We start from the raw sequence: 19,673 nt of genomic DNA on the forward strand, positions 1-19,673 counted from the left end.
CTGGGTTGTTTAGGGTCTCCTTCTTGCGTGGGTCCTCATATTTGACACACACATTTCCAGCAGGACTCTTCTTCATCGTTTACTTAATCTACTGGCCACTGGGACTGCAACTGTACCCTCCAGGAACCGACAATCTGCAACTTCAGTGATGACTCCGCTGTGCATCCTCTGAGGGTGACGAGTATTCAGCTTGCGCAAGAAGGAATCTCCCTTGGAGTGAAGGAGGCGCACCCCTGCATCTGCAGGCTCCAACTGCATCGACACCTGCTGCATGGATCTTCTCTCCTCTGGAGCTGTGTGGATCCTGCATCACAGGAGGTGGTCTGGAGTAGTCCCCTTGGTCCTCTTTACCAGCTGTCCAACTGGGGAGACCGAAAGCCCTTGCTTCTCCTCACAGGACAGTATCCCTCTGAACCTTGACTCTTGCAGCTACCAAGGCTTGTTTGTTCTGCCTCCAAGTGATCTTCAGGCATGTGTATCCCCGGCTCCAGCACTACTTCCTGCAAAGCAGTCTCCTTCCTGCTGTTCAAGCGACATGAGACTCCTCTTCAGGTGTGCTGAGTGGGCCTCACTGTGACTCCTGTGCCTGCTGCCTGTGGGGCTGCCTACTGTTCGTGTGAGACTCTTCTCTGTGACTCTCCCAGCTGCTGAGGGTCATCCCAGACTCGCCTCCTTGAGTTGAGTCGCCTGGACCTTGCTAGTCCTCTTCACCTCTGCAAATCCTCTTCTGCCCGGATTTGCACTTGCCAAGGCTTGTTGGTGGTCCTCCTGACTACTGGACCTTTCTGTGACCTCACAACCGGCTTGAGACAGCCTTTGCACAACTTCAGGGACTCCTGCAGCTCCTGGGCTCCACAGCTGACCTTCAGCTTCCACCGTCTACCCAGTTCTTCTCCCACAGATGTGTGGGCAGTGGCTCCTGCCTCACCTGGACACTCCTGCATGGACTGGACTCTGTCACCTTCTTTTGCAGGTCCCCTCATCCGGAATTCACCTTTGAGTTTCTCTTTGTTCTTTCCTTTTCCAAGTCCCCTTGTTAGCCAATGACAAGACCAGGTAACTTAACTCTGCTGTCTTGGTCGCTGGGGCTCATCTAAGTACTCACCTCTTGGGGTTCTGAGTTCTCCTAGTTCCTGCCTAACTACTCCACATCCTTGGGTGGGGGACCTAACTTCTCATACCACTAGTTTAGTATTTGGTTTGACCCTCCCCTGAGGCCCTAGCTATTTCCTGCTATTTCTTAACCAATGCTTGCTGTTTCTTATGCTAATTCCAGCCTATCACTGTATAAGTATTTAGTGTGTTCTTGCCTCCAGTTGGGGGACTGCTTATAAGTAATCTAGTTTAGTGTTGCCATAATAAAGCACCTTTTATTTTTTTTATAACCCGGTGTGGTTTCTTTCATGTGTCGTAAGTTGCTGTGTGACTAGTGTGGTATTCAAGTGCTTTACACTGCACCTAGATACGTCTTGGCTGCTCATCCACAGCTACCCCTAGAGCCCTGGTTTCCTTGACCCTGTTACTAACTAATAAAAGGTTACCTGGACCTGGTAAGAGGTGTAAACACACACACACACACCAAGCCAGCTTCCTGCACTCCCCATATCTACGGGCATCAGTGTATTTCCCCACATAACATGCTTCCCTTTCCGGTAGGTCGTGAAATGTATCCAGAAGTAGTTAGTTTGCAGAAGCGGGAGTCAATGTCAGATTCTGTAGGTGTGCCATCAATCTCTGCAAGCTGTGCTATCACCCGCGCAAGACTGCGCCTTATGTCCCGCAGCAGTCCAGAATGTTCAATATTTGTAAAGCGCGGCTACTCACCCATGAGGGTCTCAAGGCGCTGGGAGAGGGAGGGCAGGGGCCTCATCCGAAAGAGCCATGTCTTGAGGTTCTTCCTGAAGATGGTGAGCAACAGGCTTTGTCTGAGGTAAAGGGGGAGGTTGTTCCATCTCTTCGCTGCTGTGTAGGTAAAAGATTGTCCTCTGGCGGTGGTTTTGCGGATGTGAGGGAAGGTGGCCAGGGCCATCTGGGTGGAGCGGAGGGATCTGGCGGAGGTGTGGAAGGAGGGCGCAGTGGTTTAGGAAGTCTGGTCCTGCGTTGTGTATGGCCTTGTACGTGTAGGTGAGCAGCTTGAAGGTGGTAGCCAGTGGAGGGGTCCACAGGTGTTGGGAGATGTTCTCAGCGAGGGATGTCCAGAATGAGTCTGGCGGCGTTCTGGATGAGTTGATGTTTTTTGATGTTCCGAGTTGAGGTACTGGCATAGAGGGTGTTGCAGTAATCGATTTTGCTCGTGACTAAGGTATGTGTGACTGTCCTGCAACAGTATGCTGGGATCCATCTGAAGATCTTCCGGAGTTTTCTGAGTGTGTGCCACCAGGATTAGGTGACCGTTTACCTGGCGGGTCATGTATAGGTAGGAGTCAAGGATGATTCCTGAGTTGCGGGCGTGCTCGGTCGGTGCTGGGGGATGTGGGGCACCAGAAGTCGTGCCAACCTAAGGTGATATTTCTGAAGGTGATGAGCTCTGTCTTGTCAGAGTTGAGCTGAGGCAGCCTTCTCTCATCCAGGTGGCAATGCCTTCCATTCCTGCTTGTAAGTTCCTTTTGGCTGTGTCCAGGTCTTCGGCGATGGAAATGATGAGTTGTGTCATCGGCAAATGACAAGATGTTCATACCGTGGCTTCTGACAATGGCAGCAAGAGGGGCCATGTATACATTGAACGGTGAAGGATTCAGTAAGGATCCTTGTGGGACTCTGCAGTTGACTCCTGTGGATCTGGAGGTGTAGGGTGGGAGTCTGACCCTCCGTCTCCTCTTGGGAGGATCATTCCAGGGCTCTTCCGCGGATTCCTATGTCATGGTGTGCAGGGTGCTGTGGGAGACCGTGTCGAAAGCTGCTGAGAGGTTGAGGAGTATGAGTGCTGCGGTGTGGCCACGGTCTAGGAGTAATCTGATGTCAGTGGCTGCCAGGAGTTCTATCTCTGTGCTAGGATTGCTGCATAAGCTGGACTGGGAGCTGTCCAGTGAGTTGGTGGCCTCAAATTTAGGGGGTCTGTTGCAGGTTCCGATACCAGGTGACAGGAAGCTGTCGTAGATGTCCTGTATCTTGTGGTGGAAAACAGAGACAAGTTTGTCGCATAGGTTCTGTGACTGGGGATGCTGATAGCTTCGGAGGGGGGTGGAATCTGTTAATTTGAGGACTGATAAGAGTTCCTTCGAGTTGTGTGCAGAGGAGTTGATGCGCAACCGGATTGCGTCCTTCCTTGCGTTCTTGATTTTTTGTTGGTTGGGCGGCAGTTGCTGCTTTGAATGAGGCGAGGTCTTCACTGGATTGGCTGTTCCATTATTTTCCTCTAAACGTCTGCCAATACGTTTTGATTGATGGAGTTCGGTGGTGAACCAGCTAGTCTTCCTAGGTATGCGTTGGGCCGATGTCAGCCGGAGAGGGGCTAGAGTGTCGGTCATTCGGTGATCCATGCATTGCGATTGCATGCTGCTGCGTTGGCATCGTCGGAGTGGGATGGAGGTATTTTGCGAGCAATGAGATGCTTGTTGGTAATTTAGTTCCATTTCCTGGGGGTGGGGGTGGGGGTGGGGTGTGCTGGAAGTGTGGGCGCAGCTGGCAGGTGCGGTGATTGTGAAGTGTATGCAGCGTTGGTTGGTCCAGTCTGGGGTGGAGATGGTCTTGATGGTGATCCGGGCACTTCAGGCTAAGACGGGGTCTAATGTTTGTGGGTGTGGAGACCAGCTGGCCGAGGGTGGTTGAGGTTGTCGAGTAGAGCGGTGGTGTTTTGGTAGGTGCGGTCCTCGAGGTGGATTTTCAGATCGCCGAGGAGGTAGTCGACTAACGCCAGAGTTGTGTGGGGGGGGGGGGGGGATGGCACTGTGTGGGGGGGGGGGGGGATGGCACTGTGTGGGGGGGGGGGGATGGCACTGTGTGGGGGGGGGATGGCACTGTGTGGGGGGGGGGCGGGTGGGGGGGCGGGTGGGGGGAGGGCTGTGGGGGGGGGGGGGTTTATGGAGTGGACCAGGAAGTGAAGGTGTTCCATGGTGGTGCAGTGATTTTCTTGGACGGCCTTGACACGTAGTGAGAACTTGTGTATGATGGCGAGTCCTCCACCTGGGCGGGAGTGCCGATCTCTCCTTAGGATGCTGTAACTGTCGGGAATGGTGTTGTCTGGACCTGAGGTTGGGTTGGTCCAGGTCTCGGTGAGGAAGGTGATGTCCGGTCGGGTGGTGTTGATCAGGTCCCAGTTTGGTGACGTGCTTGTGGAGGGAGCAGATGTTGAGGAGCAGGCAGTTGATGGAGTTGTGGAAGTTGTTGGTATCTTTGTGTGCGGAGAGTACCTTCGGTTTCTTGAGGTTGGCGCTGAAGTTGCAGTTCACGCAGTTGAAAGGTCCTTGGGGGAAGATGGTGCAGCAGTTGCTGAGACGCTGGGTGTGGAGGCGGAGGAGGATCTCAGAGTCCTAACAGAGGCAGTCCAGGGGGTGGTTTAACGGAGATCCAGGGTTCCTGGTGCTGGGCACGGTCCAGACGTGGACGGGCGCAGACGGGCTTTCCTTTGGCGTGCCACACCATTAAGAAGGGGAGAGGGGCCGGTGAGCAGTCCGCTGGGAGGGCGAGAAAGGTGCTTTGCAGTGGGGGGCAGAGGAAGAGGGTAGAAAGGAAAAAGTACTAAGGAAAAACGAGGGATGAGAGAAGAAAAAATGGTTGAAAATGCAAGAGTGAGAGCGACAGAGAAGAAAAGAAAAAGAAAATACTTCTGATGGCCACTAGACCACCAGGGATGAGGCGCAGGAACGAGCCTGCGGGTGGAGGAGGGCCTCGAACTAAGTCAGGAGACTCTCAATTCGTCCCAGGCAAGAGGCAGCAGCCAGAGGAGCTGGGGAGGGCAGCAGATGCTGACCAGTAGGTCAGTGCAGTTGCCCCCTCACAGCGCTGCGGCCACTACTAAGAAGGGGAGAGGGTGGGTGGGGAGCAGTCAGCTGGGAGACAGGAGGGTGGGAATGGGGCTTCACGTGAGGGGGACGAAGGGGGAGGCAGAGGAAGAGGGGAGAAAGAAAAAAGCACTAGGGAAAAACGGGGGCTGATGGAAGAAAATGTTTGGAAATGCAAATGCCCGTAGCATACGCCTTAAACGTGCCCCATAAAATTCCATGTGTGCTCACAGAGCTGCCATTTAGCCAGACTGCGGCATCTGTTTGGATCGGAAAAGAGCATTGTGTAGGGCCATGTCTGAGAAACTCCACGATCTCACAACACCCCCCTGTAGAGGAACAGTACGTTTTTGCAGTACCGGGTAATGATCGGATAGCATGCGTGGGTGATGCTTGATGGAGGTGACCCGTTGGGCTAGTTAGGAGCCAGTAGTCCATGTGTGTCCGGGTGCCTTGGGGCACGAATTACATCAGTGTTGTGGAGGCGCCACATGTCATGTAGTGACTGTCCGCAGATAGTACATTGGACCCAAAGGGATCGGAGTTTAGTGGTATCCAATGAGGGGTTTAATACCATGTTAAGGTCGCCCCACAGGAATACGTGATCACCCTCAAAGTGGTCTATGTGGGATTGTAAAGCATGAAAGAAGTCTGGCGAGTGAATATTTGATGCAGAAACATTAATTAGCACTACTTTAAGACCACCGAGTGTTCCTGTGATGATGATCTGCCCTCCCCATCCAAATAGGAGGAGGAGCAAATAAAGGGAAGACTATTGCATATCAAGGTGCTACCCCCCAAGAATATGTACTGTAGTTGGCATAGTAGCGGTGCTGGCCACTTTTTGAAGCAAAAGAGTGCGTGATCCCCGCGGGTAAGTGTGTCTCTTGCAGAAAAGCAACTTGCACATTATGCCTAGTCAGGTATTGTAGCACTTGCTTACCCTTCTGAGGGTTAAGGCTGCACATTCCAAGACATGAAGGTTATGTCTGCTGGCCACCTTCTTGTGTGTGCCGTGCCTTTCATTTGTATAGTATGTTGTGGCATGTCAGTTGGCAAAACTATGAAAATAGTAAGCCTTGCAGTATTACGTAGGCATTTGAAAATTCAACCCAGTCAAAAGGAAAAATCCCCCCACACCTGGCAGGAAACTGCCAGGTGAATCCCATAAGCCCCAACAAAATAACAACCCTAACTCAGTAATTGACTTTGGTGTCGACCATGTAGGCATGGCAATGCAAAGGCAAAGCACCCCTGCAGAACAAGAAAGATTAACAGCAGCATACTGGAATAGGATTGAGTGAACATCAGTAGTGAATGGCCTTGATTGGTGTAGTCCGAACAGCAGTCGGAGGTAGGGCTGTTTTGATCCAACATGACCATGCCTGAGAATCGTAGTGTAGCCCTGCAGGCAGGGGCAATCGTGTCAATCTGGAGGGAAAAAGTCAATGCTGGCGGTAGGGCCTACATGAGGAGCTTTGCCTTCCGGGTCTGAGCTCTAGGATACAATTCCATGCTCGGTGTACTGCTTGGAGAAAGTTAAGGCATTGGCGGGGTTGTCATGGTTTGCTGTTCACATCAACTCGCAGCCTCTCCTGGTGAAACATGCCATAGCGGCGGCCCAGATTTTGGAGTACACGTTTCGGATCCCTGAAGTTCTTCTTGGCCTTCTGAACACCAGGATTATAGTCTGGGAATAGAAACAAGAGTGCTTCAGTATTTCAGGATCCCCCTCCCCTTGGTGAGGCAGAGGGCAGTGTCACGGTCTCTGTAGTCGCGCAACTGTGCGATGAATCGTGCTGGGGCCTGAGGTACGGGTCACAGGTCTAGCGAGTGGTGCGCTCTCTCCACCACAAACGTTGATGTGAAATTTTGACAGCTTAGCAGGTCCGCTAGCAGGCCCGCCACAAAGAGGTCTATTTGGCCGGAGTTCGTAGTTTCCGCTGTACTTATGATATGCAGGTTGTTTTTGCGGCCTCTCTCTCTCTCTCCCCCAAGTCCTCGTTCTTAATAGCTACTGTCCCCAATTCGGCTTCTACTTTTTCCAGCCTGTTCAGTTTGTGCTCCCATCTTCCAGTCCTGAAATGCGTTCCTCAGCATCTTCCAGTCAGGTTTGTCTATCGAGGTATTCTCCCATGCCATCCAGTCTGGTGGTTAAGGTATCTGTAGGAAGCTGGCCTGGTGTGTGGTGAGCACCCATGGTGTTGTCACCTTGTTCCAGGTATCCCCCATTAGTGAGGTGCAGACAGTGTCTAGGAAGACAAGGCTCTCTAGCGGTAGCTGTGGATAACCAGCCAAGGCTTATCTAGAACACATGCAAAGCTTATGCAATAGTATTGCAGTCACACAGCACTCTCACACATGAAAGAACCACACAGTGCTACAAAAATAAAGGTACTTTATTATGATAACAGAAATACTGCAATACTGTAAAGGCAATACTATACTAGCAGGTATGTAAACACATTATATTCACCTTAGTAATCCGGAATTGGCATAGAAAGCAATAGAAAACGGTGAAATAAAATAATGGAGACCCTCGGAGAGACCAAACCATATACTAATTAAATGGAATGCAAAAGGCACTCCCCCACCCAAGGAAGTGGAATCTGTAGAGGGAAGCTGGAGGAACTAGGAACCCCTAAAGTTAAGTGCCAGAGTGCCACCAAACCCCACCACCACCTTGACCAGGAGGGAAGTAAGTACCTAGTTTTTCCCCAAGGCCACAGAGAAACTTTGGACAAGGACTTTGCAAGACTGGAAGAAACAGTAGATGGATCCTGACAGAATAGGTCCTGAAAATGAGGGGGACCAAGTCCAGTTCCAGTAGGAGTGTCTGGTGCAGGAGCCTCATTCCAAGGAGAGGTGTCCAAGGCGACCCTCAGTGAGGAGAGCCAGAAGTAGAGGATGCATCTTCCCCAGGCACCTCACAGGCTGCAGGCACAGGAGTCGCAGTGAGCCCCCCTCAGCACACCTAGAGAGGAGTCCACTGTTGCTGGAGCAGCAGGCAGGAGATTGTCCTTTGCATGGTAGAGTGCTGGAGGCTGGAGCTACATGGAGCCTGAAGACCCCTTGGAAGAAGAGCCAACCAGCCTTGGTAGCTGCAAGAGTTGTGGTGTACAGGGGTACTGCCCTGCAAGGAGAGTCAAGGGTTTACCTTCTCAAGTTGTACAGCTGGTAGAGAGGACCGAAGACACCACTCCAGACCACCAACTGTGATGCAGGATCCACACAGTTCCGGAGGAGAGAGGTTCCAAGCAGCTGGCTGTCTTTGCAGTTGGTGGCTGCGGATGCAGGGGAGTGACTCCTTCTCTCCAAGGGAGATTACTACTTGTGCATGCTGAAGACTCATTGCCCTCCGGGGATGCACAGCCAGGTAAATGTTGCAGTTGCTGGAAGGAGCCAGAGAAACAATGTTGCCAAGGGGAGCCATCTCTGGAGTTGCAGATTTTCGGTTCATTGAGGGTACAGTTGCTGTCCCAGTGGCCAGAAGATGAAATAAACGATGCAGACAAGTCCTGCTGGAATCTTGCACGTCGAGTCTGGGGACCCACCCAAGTGAGAGACCTAAATAGCCCGGGAAGGGGGATTGGTCACCTTGCAGGGTGACCAACTGTAGGAAGTTGGCTCTGTATGCACTATTTCAAAGTAAGGAATAGTATGCACAGTCCAAGGGTTCCCCTTAGAGGTAAGATAGTGGCAAAAAGAGATACTACTAATGCTCCATTTTGTGGTAGTGTGGTCGAGCAGTAGGCTTATCAAAGGAGTAGTGTTAAGCATTTGTTGTAAATACACACAGGCAATTAATGAGGAACACACACTCGGGGACAAATCCAGCCAATAGGTTTTGTTATAGAAAAATATATTTTCTTAGTTTATTTTAAGAACCACAGGTTCAAATTCTACATGTAATATCTCATTTGAAAGGTATTGCAGGTAAGTACTTTAGGAACTTTGAATAATCACAGTAGCATATATACTTTTTACATAAAACACAATAAGCTGTTTTAAAAGTGGACACTGCAATTTTCACAGTTCCTGGAGGAGGTAAAGTATTGTTATTTTTAGCAGGTAAGTAAATCACTTACAGGTCTCAGTTTTGGGTCCAAGGTAGCCCACCGTTGGGGGTTCAGAGCAACCCCAAAGTTACCACACCAGCAGCTCGGGGCCGGTCAGGTGCAGAGGTCAAAGAGGTGCCCAAAACACATAGGCTTCAATGGAGAGAAGGGGGTGCCCCGGTTCCAGTCTGCCAGCAGGTAAGTACCCGCGTCTTCAGAGGGCAGACCAGGGGGGTTTTGTAGGGCACCGGGGGGGACACAAGTCCACACAGAAAGTACACCCTCAGCAGCGCGGGGGCGGCCGGGTGCAGTGTGCAAACAAGCGTCGGGTTCTCTGTAGATTTCAATGGGAGACCAAGGGGTCTCTTCAGCGGTGCAGGCAGGCAAGGGGGGGGGCTTCTCGGGGTAGCCACCACCTGGGCAAGGGAGAGGGCCTCCTGGGGGTCACTCCTGCACAGAAGTTCCGTTCCTTCAGGTGCTGGGGGCTGCGGGTGCGCAGGGTCTTTTCCAGCGGTCGGGACTTTAGGTTCAGGCAGTCGCGGTCAGGGGGAGCCTCGGGATTCCCCCTGCAGGCGTCACTGTGGGGGCTCAGGGGGGACAACTTTGGTTACTCACGGACTCGGAGTCGCCCGAGGGTCCTCCCTGAGGTGTTGGTTCTCCACCAGTCGAGTCGGGGTTGCCGGGTGCAGTGTTGCAAGTCTCACGCTTCTTGCGGGGAGTTGCAGGGGTCTTTAAATCTGCTCCTTTGAAACAAAGTTGCAGTTCTTTTGGAGCAGTGCCGCTGTCCTCGGGAGTTTCTTGTCTTTCTTGAAGCAGGGCAGTCCTCTGAGGATTCAGAGGTCGCTGGTCCTTTGGAAAGCGTCGCTGGAGCAGGTTTCTATGGAAGGCAGGAGACAGGCCGGTAAGACTGGGGCCAAAGCAGTTGGTGTCTTCTGTTCTTCTTCTGCAGGGGTTTTTCAGCTCAGCAGTCCTCTTCTTCTTGTAGTTTCAGGAATCTAAAGTTTTAGGTTCAGGGAAGCCCTTAAATACTAAATTTAAGGGCGTGTTTAGGTCTGGGGGGTTAGTAGCCAATGGCTACTAGCCCTGAGGGTGGTACACCCTCTTTGTGCCTCCTCCCAAGGGGAGGGGGTCACATCCCTAATCCTATTGGGGAATCCTCCATCTGCAAGATGGAGGATTTCTAAAAGTTAGTCACTTCAGCTCAGGACACCTTAGGGGCTGTCCTGACTGGCCAGTGACTCCTCCTTGTTATTCTCATTATTTCCCCCGGCCTTGCCGCCAAAAGTGGGGCTGTGGCCGGAGGGGGCGGGCAACTCCACTAGCTGGAGTGCCCTGTGGTGCTGGAACAAAGGGGGTAAGCCTTTGAGGCTCACCGACAGGTTTTACAGCTCCTGCCTGGGGGAGGTGTTAGCATCTCCATCCAGTGCAGGCTTTGTTACTGGCCTCAGAGTGACAAAGGCACTCTCCCCATGGGGCCAGCAACATGTCTCGGTTGTGGCAGGCTGCTGGAACCAGTCAGCCTACACAGATAGTCGGTTAAGGTTTCAGGGGGCACCTCTAAGGTGCCCTCTGGGGTGTATTTTACAATAAAATGTACACTGGCATCAGTGTGCATTTATTGTGTTGAGAAGTTTGATACCAAACTTCCCAGTTTTCAGTGTAGCCATTATGGTGCTGTGGAGTTAGTTTTTGACAGACTCCCAGCCCATATACTCTTATGGCTACCCTGCACTTACAATGTCTAAGGTTTTGCTTAGACACTGTAGGGGCACAGTGCTCATGCACATATGCCCTCACCTGTGGTATAGTGCACCCTGCCTTAGGGCTGTAAGGCCTACTAGAGGGGTGACTTACCTATGCCACAGGCAGTGGGAGGTTGGCATGGCACCCTGAGGGGAGTGCCATGTCGACTTAGTAATTTTCTCCCCACCAGCACACACAAGCTGGCAAGCAGTGTGTCTGTGCTGAGTGAGGGGTCCCTAGGGTGGCATAAGACATGCTGCAGCCCTTAGAGACCTTCCCTGGCATCAGGGCCATTGGTACCAGGGGTACCAGTTACAAGGGACTTACCTAGGTGCCAGGGTTGTGCCAATTGTGGAAACAATGGTACATTTTAGGTGAAAGAACACGGGTGATGGGGCCTGGTTAGCAGGGTCCCAGCACACTTCTCAGTCAAGTCAGCATCAGTATCAGGCACAAAGTGGGGGGTAACTGCAACAGGGAGCCATTTCTTTACACTTAGGGAAACCATTCAAGACACCAGCTCCAACTGTTACCATCACAACAGCTGATTCCCACAAAGGGTGGGGAGTGCACACTGTCAACCTTGAAGGTATGAGGGCAAGGGAACGCGACAGATGCGATTAAAAACACGTCAACTTCTTGAAGGTGAAGACGGTGTTCGTAGCTCTGAAGGCCTTTCAGGCACACATAACAGGGAACACTCTACTGATACTGATACAAACAGACAATACAACTATATTTTACCTGAACAAACAGGGAGGCACAAAGTAATTCACCCTGAGCAATCTAGTACAGCAAATATGGTACTTGGTGATCCCAAGGAGGCTCAACCTACAAACGGACCACCTGCCAGGAAAAGAAGAGACAGATATACTAAGCAGAGAAAAAAAGCACCTCACACGAGTGAGACCTAAAACAAGAAACTCTGGAGGGAATCTCCAGGGCTTGGGGCCAGCCAACAATCAAGTTGTTCATAACATCACAGGACAAAAAATGACAATGCTTCGCCCCAAGTTTCAACACCACCAGTCAGAAGGGAATGCCCTGTCACTAAACTGGTCAGGGAGATTTGCTTATGCCTTACCACCAATTTTCCCCGAATCCCCAATCTACTGGAGAATGCTAGTCAACTGGGAACAAACCTTATCCTAATATCCCCACAATGGGCCAGACAGACTTAGTACTCAAACCTACTAGAGATGACCAAGATCAGGTTGTAATGGGGCCTCCTTAAAACGCAGGAGGGGAAGGTACATCACCCAGAGCCAGCAACACTCAAGCTAGCAGCCTGGCGTTCAAATACATAGTTTAGACAACTACATCTACTGCTTGGAACTATGGAAATATTAAAGGAGGCAAGGATGCCTACCACAAGACACTGCTGTAGAGGAAAAGGTATCTCCACTGGTGCACAAGAAACAAAACAAACTGAACAAGACAGGAAATTGTACTAGCATACCTCACTCACCTGCTGGACAGTGAGATAAACTGAAACACCTAAGATACATCTGGCAGCCATAGTAGCATACACCAGAGGCACATCATGTGACCGCTTCTTTATCTTGCCAGTGGTGAAAAGATTCACCAAAAAGAACCAGAAAAAAAAGAATCGGAAGATGGCAACTATGTACAGGAACATCGGGGCGCCATATGATGCCATACAGGGAACAGACATGCCACCTAATGGTAGTTGACACTAACAAAAGTGCAAGGAGAAAGACAATTCCGGACCCAAACTCTAGATGGCAGAATAATGCACAGCATGTGAATCTAGAAAACTCTTTAGGCTGCAAAACTACTGGTAAGCAACCATTTCATTTTCCATAAATGCTTAATAAAGATTTTCGAGTTAGTTTGTATCCCCATTGGGTAAGAAAGGAATCTGGTTTAGAAGTCAGTGCATGTATTTTAAATATACCAGTGGCTTTTTAAAACAGTCCTGGATTTCGTTGTGCAAAAAAAAAATTGTAAATCTAACTGTAAAAGTGCTTTGAAGCCCTGTCATACAGATTTTTTTTTTTTTTGTGTGATGTGTGTTTCAAGTACTTGAAATTTAAATGAGCCTTTTTGTATATTTCACAGTATTAAGAGTTGCATTTCTACAGTTGGAGCAAAAAATGTTTTCATTATTTCTCAGGTATGAAGAATGTAAAGAAAAACTTGTGCCATTTTTGAAGAAGGTTGGTTTCAACCCTAAAAAAGACATTCACTTTATGCCCTGCTCGGGACTGACCGGATCTAACCTGAAAGAGCCAGTAGAGTCCTGCACGTGGTATAGGTATGTATTGAGAGCCTTATAACGCCAGAAAAGCAAGTATTTTGCATCATGTCCATGATGCAAGTTTATCATTGGTTACTTTTCCAGCATACTACACCTCAACCGGTGTTACAATAGAAGTATTTGCACTTTTTTACAAAACAGAAATCATTGCCATAGTACCTTAAACCGTTACTAAGTATTTAAATATTAATTTATACTTGTGAAATGTTGGCTTCAAAAAACTGGTTATATTTTTGTAATGGCTCAGCAGAAGTTCACCTAAGGTTTTGTCCCACAAAGAGTACCTGGCTTTTGAACATGTTGCTCTTTCAGTTATACTCCTGCACTGAAACATGACTTGTTTTCCTTCTTGTATTTATCAGTCTGGCTTCTGTTTTGGCAATTGTAAAGTCTGCTTCCTTGTAGGTGTTGGCTGATGGGGCTATCCGTTGCTTGTGCCCTCACAAGGGATTTCCATAGTACACAAACAAACTCTACCTGCATATGGTAGAGTTGAGGGCAAGGGAGGTAGTCTGCATCTTTCTATCTGATCTCCATTTTTAGGTGTTGCCTTAGACATTTTGTTAACTTACAGGTGGCCACCTATTGCTTCCCACTGGATAGCTTAATCGTCCCCTATTTCTTTGCTTCCTAACATGGCAGGAAGAATTTATATTCCTCAGCTTAAAGATGGAAGTACTAATTGTATTCCAGCATCACTCCGTTAAGGAAGCATCATGGATTGAGAATGTCAAAGTCCATGCTGGCTGGGTCTTAGCACTTTTGTTTTTGTTTATTGCCACTTCTTTGGTTTCCCTTCGAAATACTTGGCCCCATCTTGCCACAGAAAATAACATTGACAATGCCATTTTTGTTTGTCAGTGTTTTTTTTAAAATTAACTTTAACAGCCATGCTACACAACATCCTCGCTGCTGTCCCACACAGCTTAAAAAAAAAAAGTCCAGAAGAAAGGCTTTGGTGGAACAAGACACCAAAAGGGCATTGGAGGTGGTTAAGAAAAGATGCCATCTTGAGGCTAAAATGGCAGCATTTCTACAAAAGAAAAAATAATTTGACAACGCAATGAAACAGTATCGGATCCCAACAAGACCATCAAAGACCACCACATACGCAGAAGAGGAAGAAGCTGCCCTCGAAGCTCCGACAACCCCCGAACCACATGAAGAGGATGTGGAGGAGTTGTTCAACGACCCAGAGGAGGAAACAGCCAGAGGAATTTTCGAGGACGACTGGCAGGACCTCAAAACTGAGAGCCCCGAAGAGATCGGCTGCTATCCCTCGAAACCCTCACCCCGAGGACATATGCTAGAATAGCCTGGTGAAGAAGGCAGCAGACACATAAGGGGTACCCCTCAAGGAAGAAAAAGGGTCTTGTGCTTCCTGCTCGAAACACTCATATCAACAAGCAAGGGAAACCTATTCCTTTCCATGTTACAAAGTATACTGGATCAAGGTAGAGAAGACTTCAAGGATCCAGCAGCAGCCAAAGGAGTCCCTTCGAGGGCAGAGAAGAATTACAGACCTTCCCCCAAAGGACCCAAAATACATGCAGCGAAATGCAGTGGCGGTCTCCATCATAGTGTCCACTGCAAGGAGGAGGAACAATGCACACTTCTCCACAGGACTCCCCTCCTGAGAGAGCAAAAGACAGAACATGGTGGGGGGCAAGATCAAAAAGAGAGGCTGCAACACAGTGGCATATAGTCAACTCCAACACACAGATTTGGATGAAATTGAGGAGCTCATGAAGAAGCTCCCAGCGACCGATAAAAAAAGAGGGCAAAAGCCGTGAGACAGGCAGTATAACAAAAGCGTAAATGCCTGTTTGAAATCTGCTCTAGACGCCGCAGACACAGCGAGCAGGCAGATGTGCACAGGAACAACTCTGATAAGGTACGCTTGGATATCTGGCTTTAAACCAGAGGTACAAGCCGCCATAATTAATAAACCCTTCAATGGAGAGAGCTTGTTCGGACAGGACGTGGACGAGTTCTTAGAGCAGATCAAAAAGGACAATGAAACAGCCAAGGCAATGGGGGCATTACAGTTCAGAGAAAGCTTCAGGAGAGGAAGCAACATTAGATGGCCCACAGGAATGTGGACCTGTACCTCTGGGCAGCTACAACAGACAGCCCATGATAATACATCACTGGGTAACAAACAGACCGGATACCAACAGTGGAAACACCCCGCCAGACAATCCTTTCGGGGTAGAGGAAGAGCAAGGGGGAAAACCCCCAGAGGAGGGGGGAACAACCAAATGATGCGCAAATGTCCACAAGCCCCCACACAACACTATTCGGGGAAGAATAGCACAGTGGGGAAAAAATGACCACAGGCAGTTGGAGGCAAGAACTAACAAAGACACCACCAATAAATCTACCAATGAAGGAGTATCACTCAACAGAGCTGACTACTGAAAAAGGAAGTAAAAACTCTTGCTGAAACAAGCAATAGAAAAAGTTCTCCTGAACAAGTTAAACAAAGGGAATTACTCACCCTACTTCTTGATGCCAAAACAGGACTGTAAAGAAATGGCTCCCTGTTGCAGTTACCCCCCACTTTTTGCCTGATACTGATGCTGACTTGACTGAGAAGTGTGCTGGGACCCTGCTAACCAGGCCCCAGCACCAGTGTTCTTTCACCTAAAATGTACCATTGATTCCACAATTGGCACACCCTGGCATCCAGATAAGTCCCTTGTAACTGGTACCTCTGGTACCAAGGGCCCTGATGCCAGGGAAGGTCTCTAAGGGCTGCAGCATGTATTATGCCACCCTAGAGACCCCTCACTCAGCACAGACACACTGCTTACAAGCCTGTGTGTGCTAGTGAGAACAAAATGAGTAAGTCGACATGGCACTCCCCTCAGGGTGCCATGCCAGCCTCTCACTGCCTATGCAGTATAGGTAAGACACCCCTCTAGCAGGCCTTACAGCCCTAAGGCAGGGTGCACTATACCATAGGTGAGGGTACCAGTGCATGAGCACTGTACCCCTACAGTGTCTAAGAAAAACCTTAGACATTGTAAGTGCAGGGTAGCCATAAGAGTATATGGTCTGGGAGTCTGTTTTGCACGAACTCCACAGCACCATAATGGCTACACTGAAAACTGGGAAGTTTGGTATCAAACTTCTCAGCACAATAAATGCACACTGATGCCAGTGTACATTTTATTGTAAAATACACCCCAGAGGGCACCTTAGAGGTGCCCCCTGAAACTTAACCGACTGTCTGTGTAGGCTGACTAGTTCCAGCAGCCTGCCACACTAGAGACATGTTGCTGGCCCCATGGGGAGAGTGCCTTTGTCACTCTGAGGCCAGTAACAAAGCCTGCACTGGGTGGAGATGCTAACACCTCCCCCAGGCAGGAGCTGTAACACCTGGCGGTGAGCCTCAAAGGCTCACCCCCTTTGTTTCACAAAGAGGGTGTACCCACCCTCAGGGCTAGTAGCCATTGGCTACTAACCCCCCAGACCTAAACACGCCCTTAAATTTAGTATTTAAGGGTGTAGGAAGTTGGCTCTGTATGTGCTATTTCAAAGTAAGGAATAGCATGCACAGAGTCCAAGGGTTCCCCTTAGAGGTAAAATAGTGGTAAAAAGAGATAATACTAATGCTCTATTTTGTGGTAGTGTGGTCGAGCAGTAGGCTTATCCACGGAGTAGTGTTAAGCATTTGTTGTACATACACATAGACAATAAATGAGTTACACACACTCAGAGACAAATCCAGCCAATAGGTTTTGTTATAGAAAAATATATTTTCTTAGTTTATTTTAAGAACCACAGGTTCTAATTTAACATGTAATATCTTGTTAGAAAGGTATTGCAGGTAAGTACATTAGGAACTTTGAATCATTTCAATTGCATGTATACTTTTCAAGTTATTCACAAATAGCTACTTTAAAAGTGGACACTTAGTGCAATTTAAACAGTTCCTGGGGGAGGTAAGTTTTTGTTAGTTTTACCAGGTAAGTAAGACACTTACAGGGTTCAGTTCTTGGTCCAAGGTAGCCCACCGTTGGGGGTTCAGAGCAACCCCAAAGTTACCACACCAGCAGCTCAGGGCCGGTCAGGTGCAGAGTTCAAAGTGGTGCCCAAAACGCATAGGCTTCAATGGAGAGAAGGGGGTGCCCCGGTTCCAGTCTGCCAGCAGGTAAGTACCCGCGTCTTTGGAGGGCAGACCAGGGGGGTTTTGTAGGGCACCGGGGGGGACACAAGCCCACACAGAAATTTCACCCTCAGCGGCGCAGGGGCGGCCGGGTGCAGTGTTAGAACAAGCGTCGGGTTCGCAATGTAAGTCAATGAGAGATCAAGGGATCTCTTCAGCGCTGCAGGCAGGCAAGGGGGGGCTTCCTCGGGGAAACCTCCACTTGGGCAAGGGAGAGGGACTCCTGGGGGTCACTTCTGCAGTGAAAGTCCGGTCCTTCAGGTCCTGGGGGCTGCGGGTGCAGGGTCTTTTCCAGGCGTCGGGACTTAGGTTTCAGAGAGTCGCGGTCAGGGGAAGCATCGGGATTCCCTCTGCAGGCGGCGCTGTGGGGCTCAGGGGGGACAGGTTTTGGTACTCAGTCGTAGAGTAGTCAGAGGGTCCTCCCTGAGGTGTTGGTTCTCCACCAGCCGAGTCGGGGTCGCCGGGTGCAGTGTTGCAAGTCTCACGCTTCTTGCGGGGAGTTGCAGGGTTCTTTAAAGCTGCTTCTTGAAACAAAGTTGCAGTCTTTTTGGAGCAGGTCCGCTGTCCTCGGGAGTTTCTTGTCGTCGTCGAAGCAGGGCAGTCCTCAGAGGATGCAGAGGTCGCTGGTCCCTTTGGAAGGCGTCGCTGGAGCAGAGTTCTTTGGAAGGCAGGAGACAGGCCGGTGAGTTTCTGGAGCCAAGGCAGTTGTTGTCTTCTGGTCTTCCTCTGCAGGGGTTTTCAGCTAGGCAGTCCTCCTTCTTGTGGTTGCAGGAATCTAATTTTCTAGGGTTCAGGGTAGCCCTTAAATACTAAATTTAAGGGCGTGTTTAGGTCTGGGGGGTTAGTAGCCAATGGCTACTAGCCCTGAGGGTGGGTACACCCTCTTTGTGCCTCCTCCCAAGGGGAGGGGGTCACAATCCTAACCCTATTGGGGGTATCCTCCATCTGAAAGATGGAGGATTTCTAAAAGTTAGTCACCTCAGCTCAGGACACCTTAGGGGCTGTCCTGACTGGCCAGTGACTCCTCCTTGTTGCTTTCTTTGTTCCCTCCAGCCTTGCCGCCAAAAGTGGGGGCCGTGGCCGGAGGGGGCGGGCAACTCAACTAAGCTGGAGTGCCCTGCTGGGCTGTGACAAAGGGGTGAGCCTTTGAGGCTCACCGCCAGGTGTTACAGCTCCTGCCTGGGGGAGGTGTTAGCATCTCCACCCAGTGCAGGCTTTGTTACTGGCCTCAGAGTGACAAAGGCACTCTCCCCATGGGGCCAGCAACATGTCTCTAGTGTGGCAGGCTGCTGGAACTAGTCAGCCTACACAGTCGGTTAAGTTTCAGGGGGCACCTCTAAGGTGCCCTCTGGGGTGTATTTTGCAATAAAATGTACACTGGCATCAGTGTGCATTTATTGTGCTGAGAAGTTTGATACCAAACTTCCCAGTTTTCAGTGTAGCCATTATGGTGCTGTGGAGTTCGTGTTTGACAAACTCTCAGACCATATACTCTTATGGCTACCCTGCACTTACAATGTCTAAGGTTTTGTTTAGACACTGTAGGGGTACCATGCTCATGCACTGGTACCCTCACCTATGGTATAGTGCACCCTGCCTTAGGGCTGTAAGGCCTGCTAGAGGGGTGACTGACCTATACTTGCATAGGCAGTGAGAGGCTGGCATGGCACCCTGAGGGGAGTGCCATGTCGACTTACTCGTTTTGTTCTCACTAGCACACAAGCTGGCAAGCAGTGTGTCTGTGCTGAGTGAGAGGTCTCCAGGGTGACATAGACATGCTGCAGCCCTTAGAGACCTTCCTTGGCATCAGGGCCCTTGGTACTAGAAGTACCAGTTACAAGGGACTTATCTGGATGCCAGGGTCTGCCAATTGTGGATACAAAAGTACAGGTTAGGGAAAGAACACTGGTGCTGGGGCCTGGTTAGCAGGCCTCAGCACACTTTCAATTGTAAACATAGCATCAGCAAAGGCAAAAAGTCAGGGGGCAACCATGCCAAGGAGGCATTTCCTTACACAACCCCCCCCCCCCCAAACGAAAGAGGATGAGACTAACCTTTCCCAAGAGAGTCTTAATTTTCTAAGTGGAAGAACCTGGAAAGGCCATCTGCATTGGCATGGGCAGTCCCAGGTCTGTGTTCCACTATAAAGTCCATTCCCTGTAGGGAGATGGACCACCTCAACAGTTTAGGATTTTCACCTTTCATTTGCATCAGCCATTTGAGAGGTCTGTGGTCAGTTTGAACTAGGAAGTGAGTCCCAAAGAGGTATGGTCTCAGCTTCTTCAGGGACCAAACCACAGCAAAGGCCTCCCTCTCAATGGCACTCCAACGCTGCTCCCTGGGGAGTAACCTCCTGCTAATGAAAGCAACAGGCTGGTCAAGGCCATCATCATTTGTTTGGGACAAAACTGCCCCTATCCCATGTTCAGAGGCATCTGTCTGCACAATGAACTGCTTAGAATAATCTGGAGCTTTTA

At 49.9% G+C, this 19,673-nt stretch overlaps 1 protein-coding gene across 2 annotated transcripts in view; it reads left to right on the plus strand.

The window, feature by feature from the left end:
- Window positions 1-19,673, plus strand: part of GSPT1 (G1 to S phase transition 1) — a 560,974-nt gene that overhangs the window by 270,681 nt on the left and 270,620 nt on the right. For both annotated transcript variants that reach the window (XM_069210181.1, XM_069210182.1), the window contains exon 9: window positions 12,879-13,019. In XM_069210181.1, coding sequence (XP_069066282.1) covers window positions 12,879-13,019 — 141 coding nt within the window. The remainder of the gene's footprint in view (window positions 1-12,878; window positions 13,020-19,673) is intronic.

Source organism: Pleurodeles waltl, chromosome 10 (assembly GCF_031143425.1).
Source record: "Pleurodeles waltl isolate 20211129_DDA chromosome 10, aPleWal1.hap1.20221129, whole genome shotgun sequence".
NCBI classification, from domain to species: Eukaryota; Metazoa; Chordata; class Amphibia; order Caudata; family Salamandridae; genus Pleurodeles; species Pleurodeles waltl.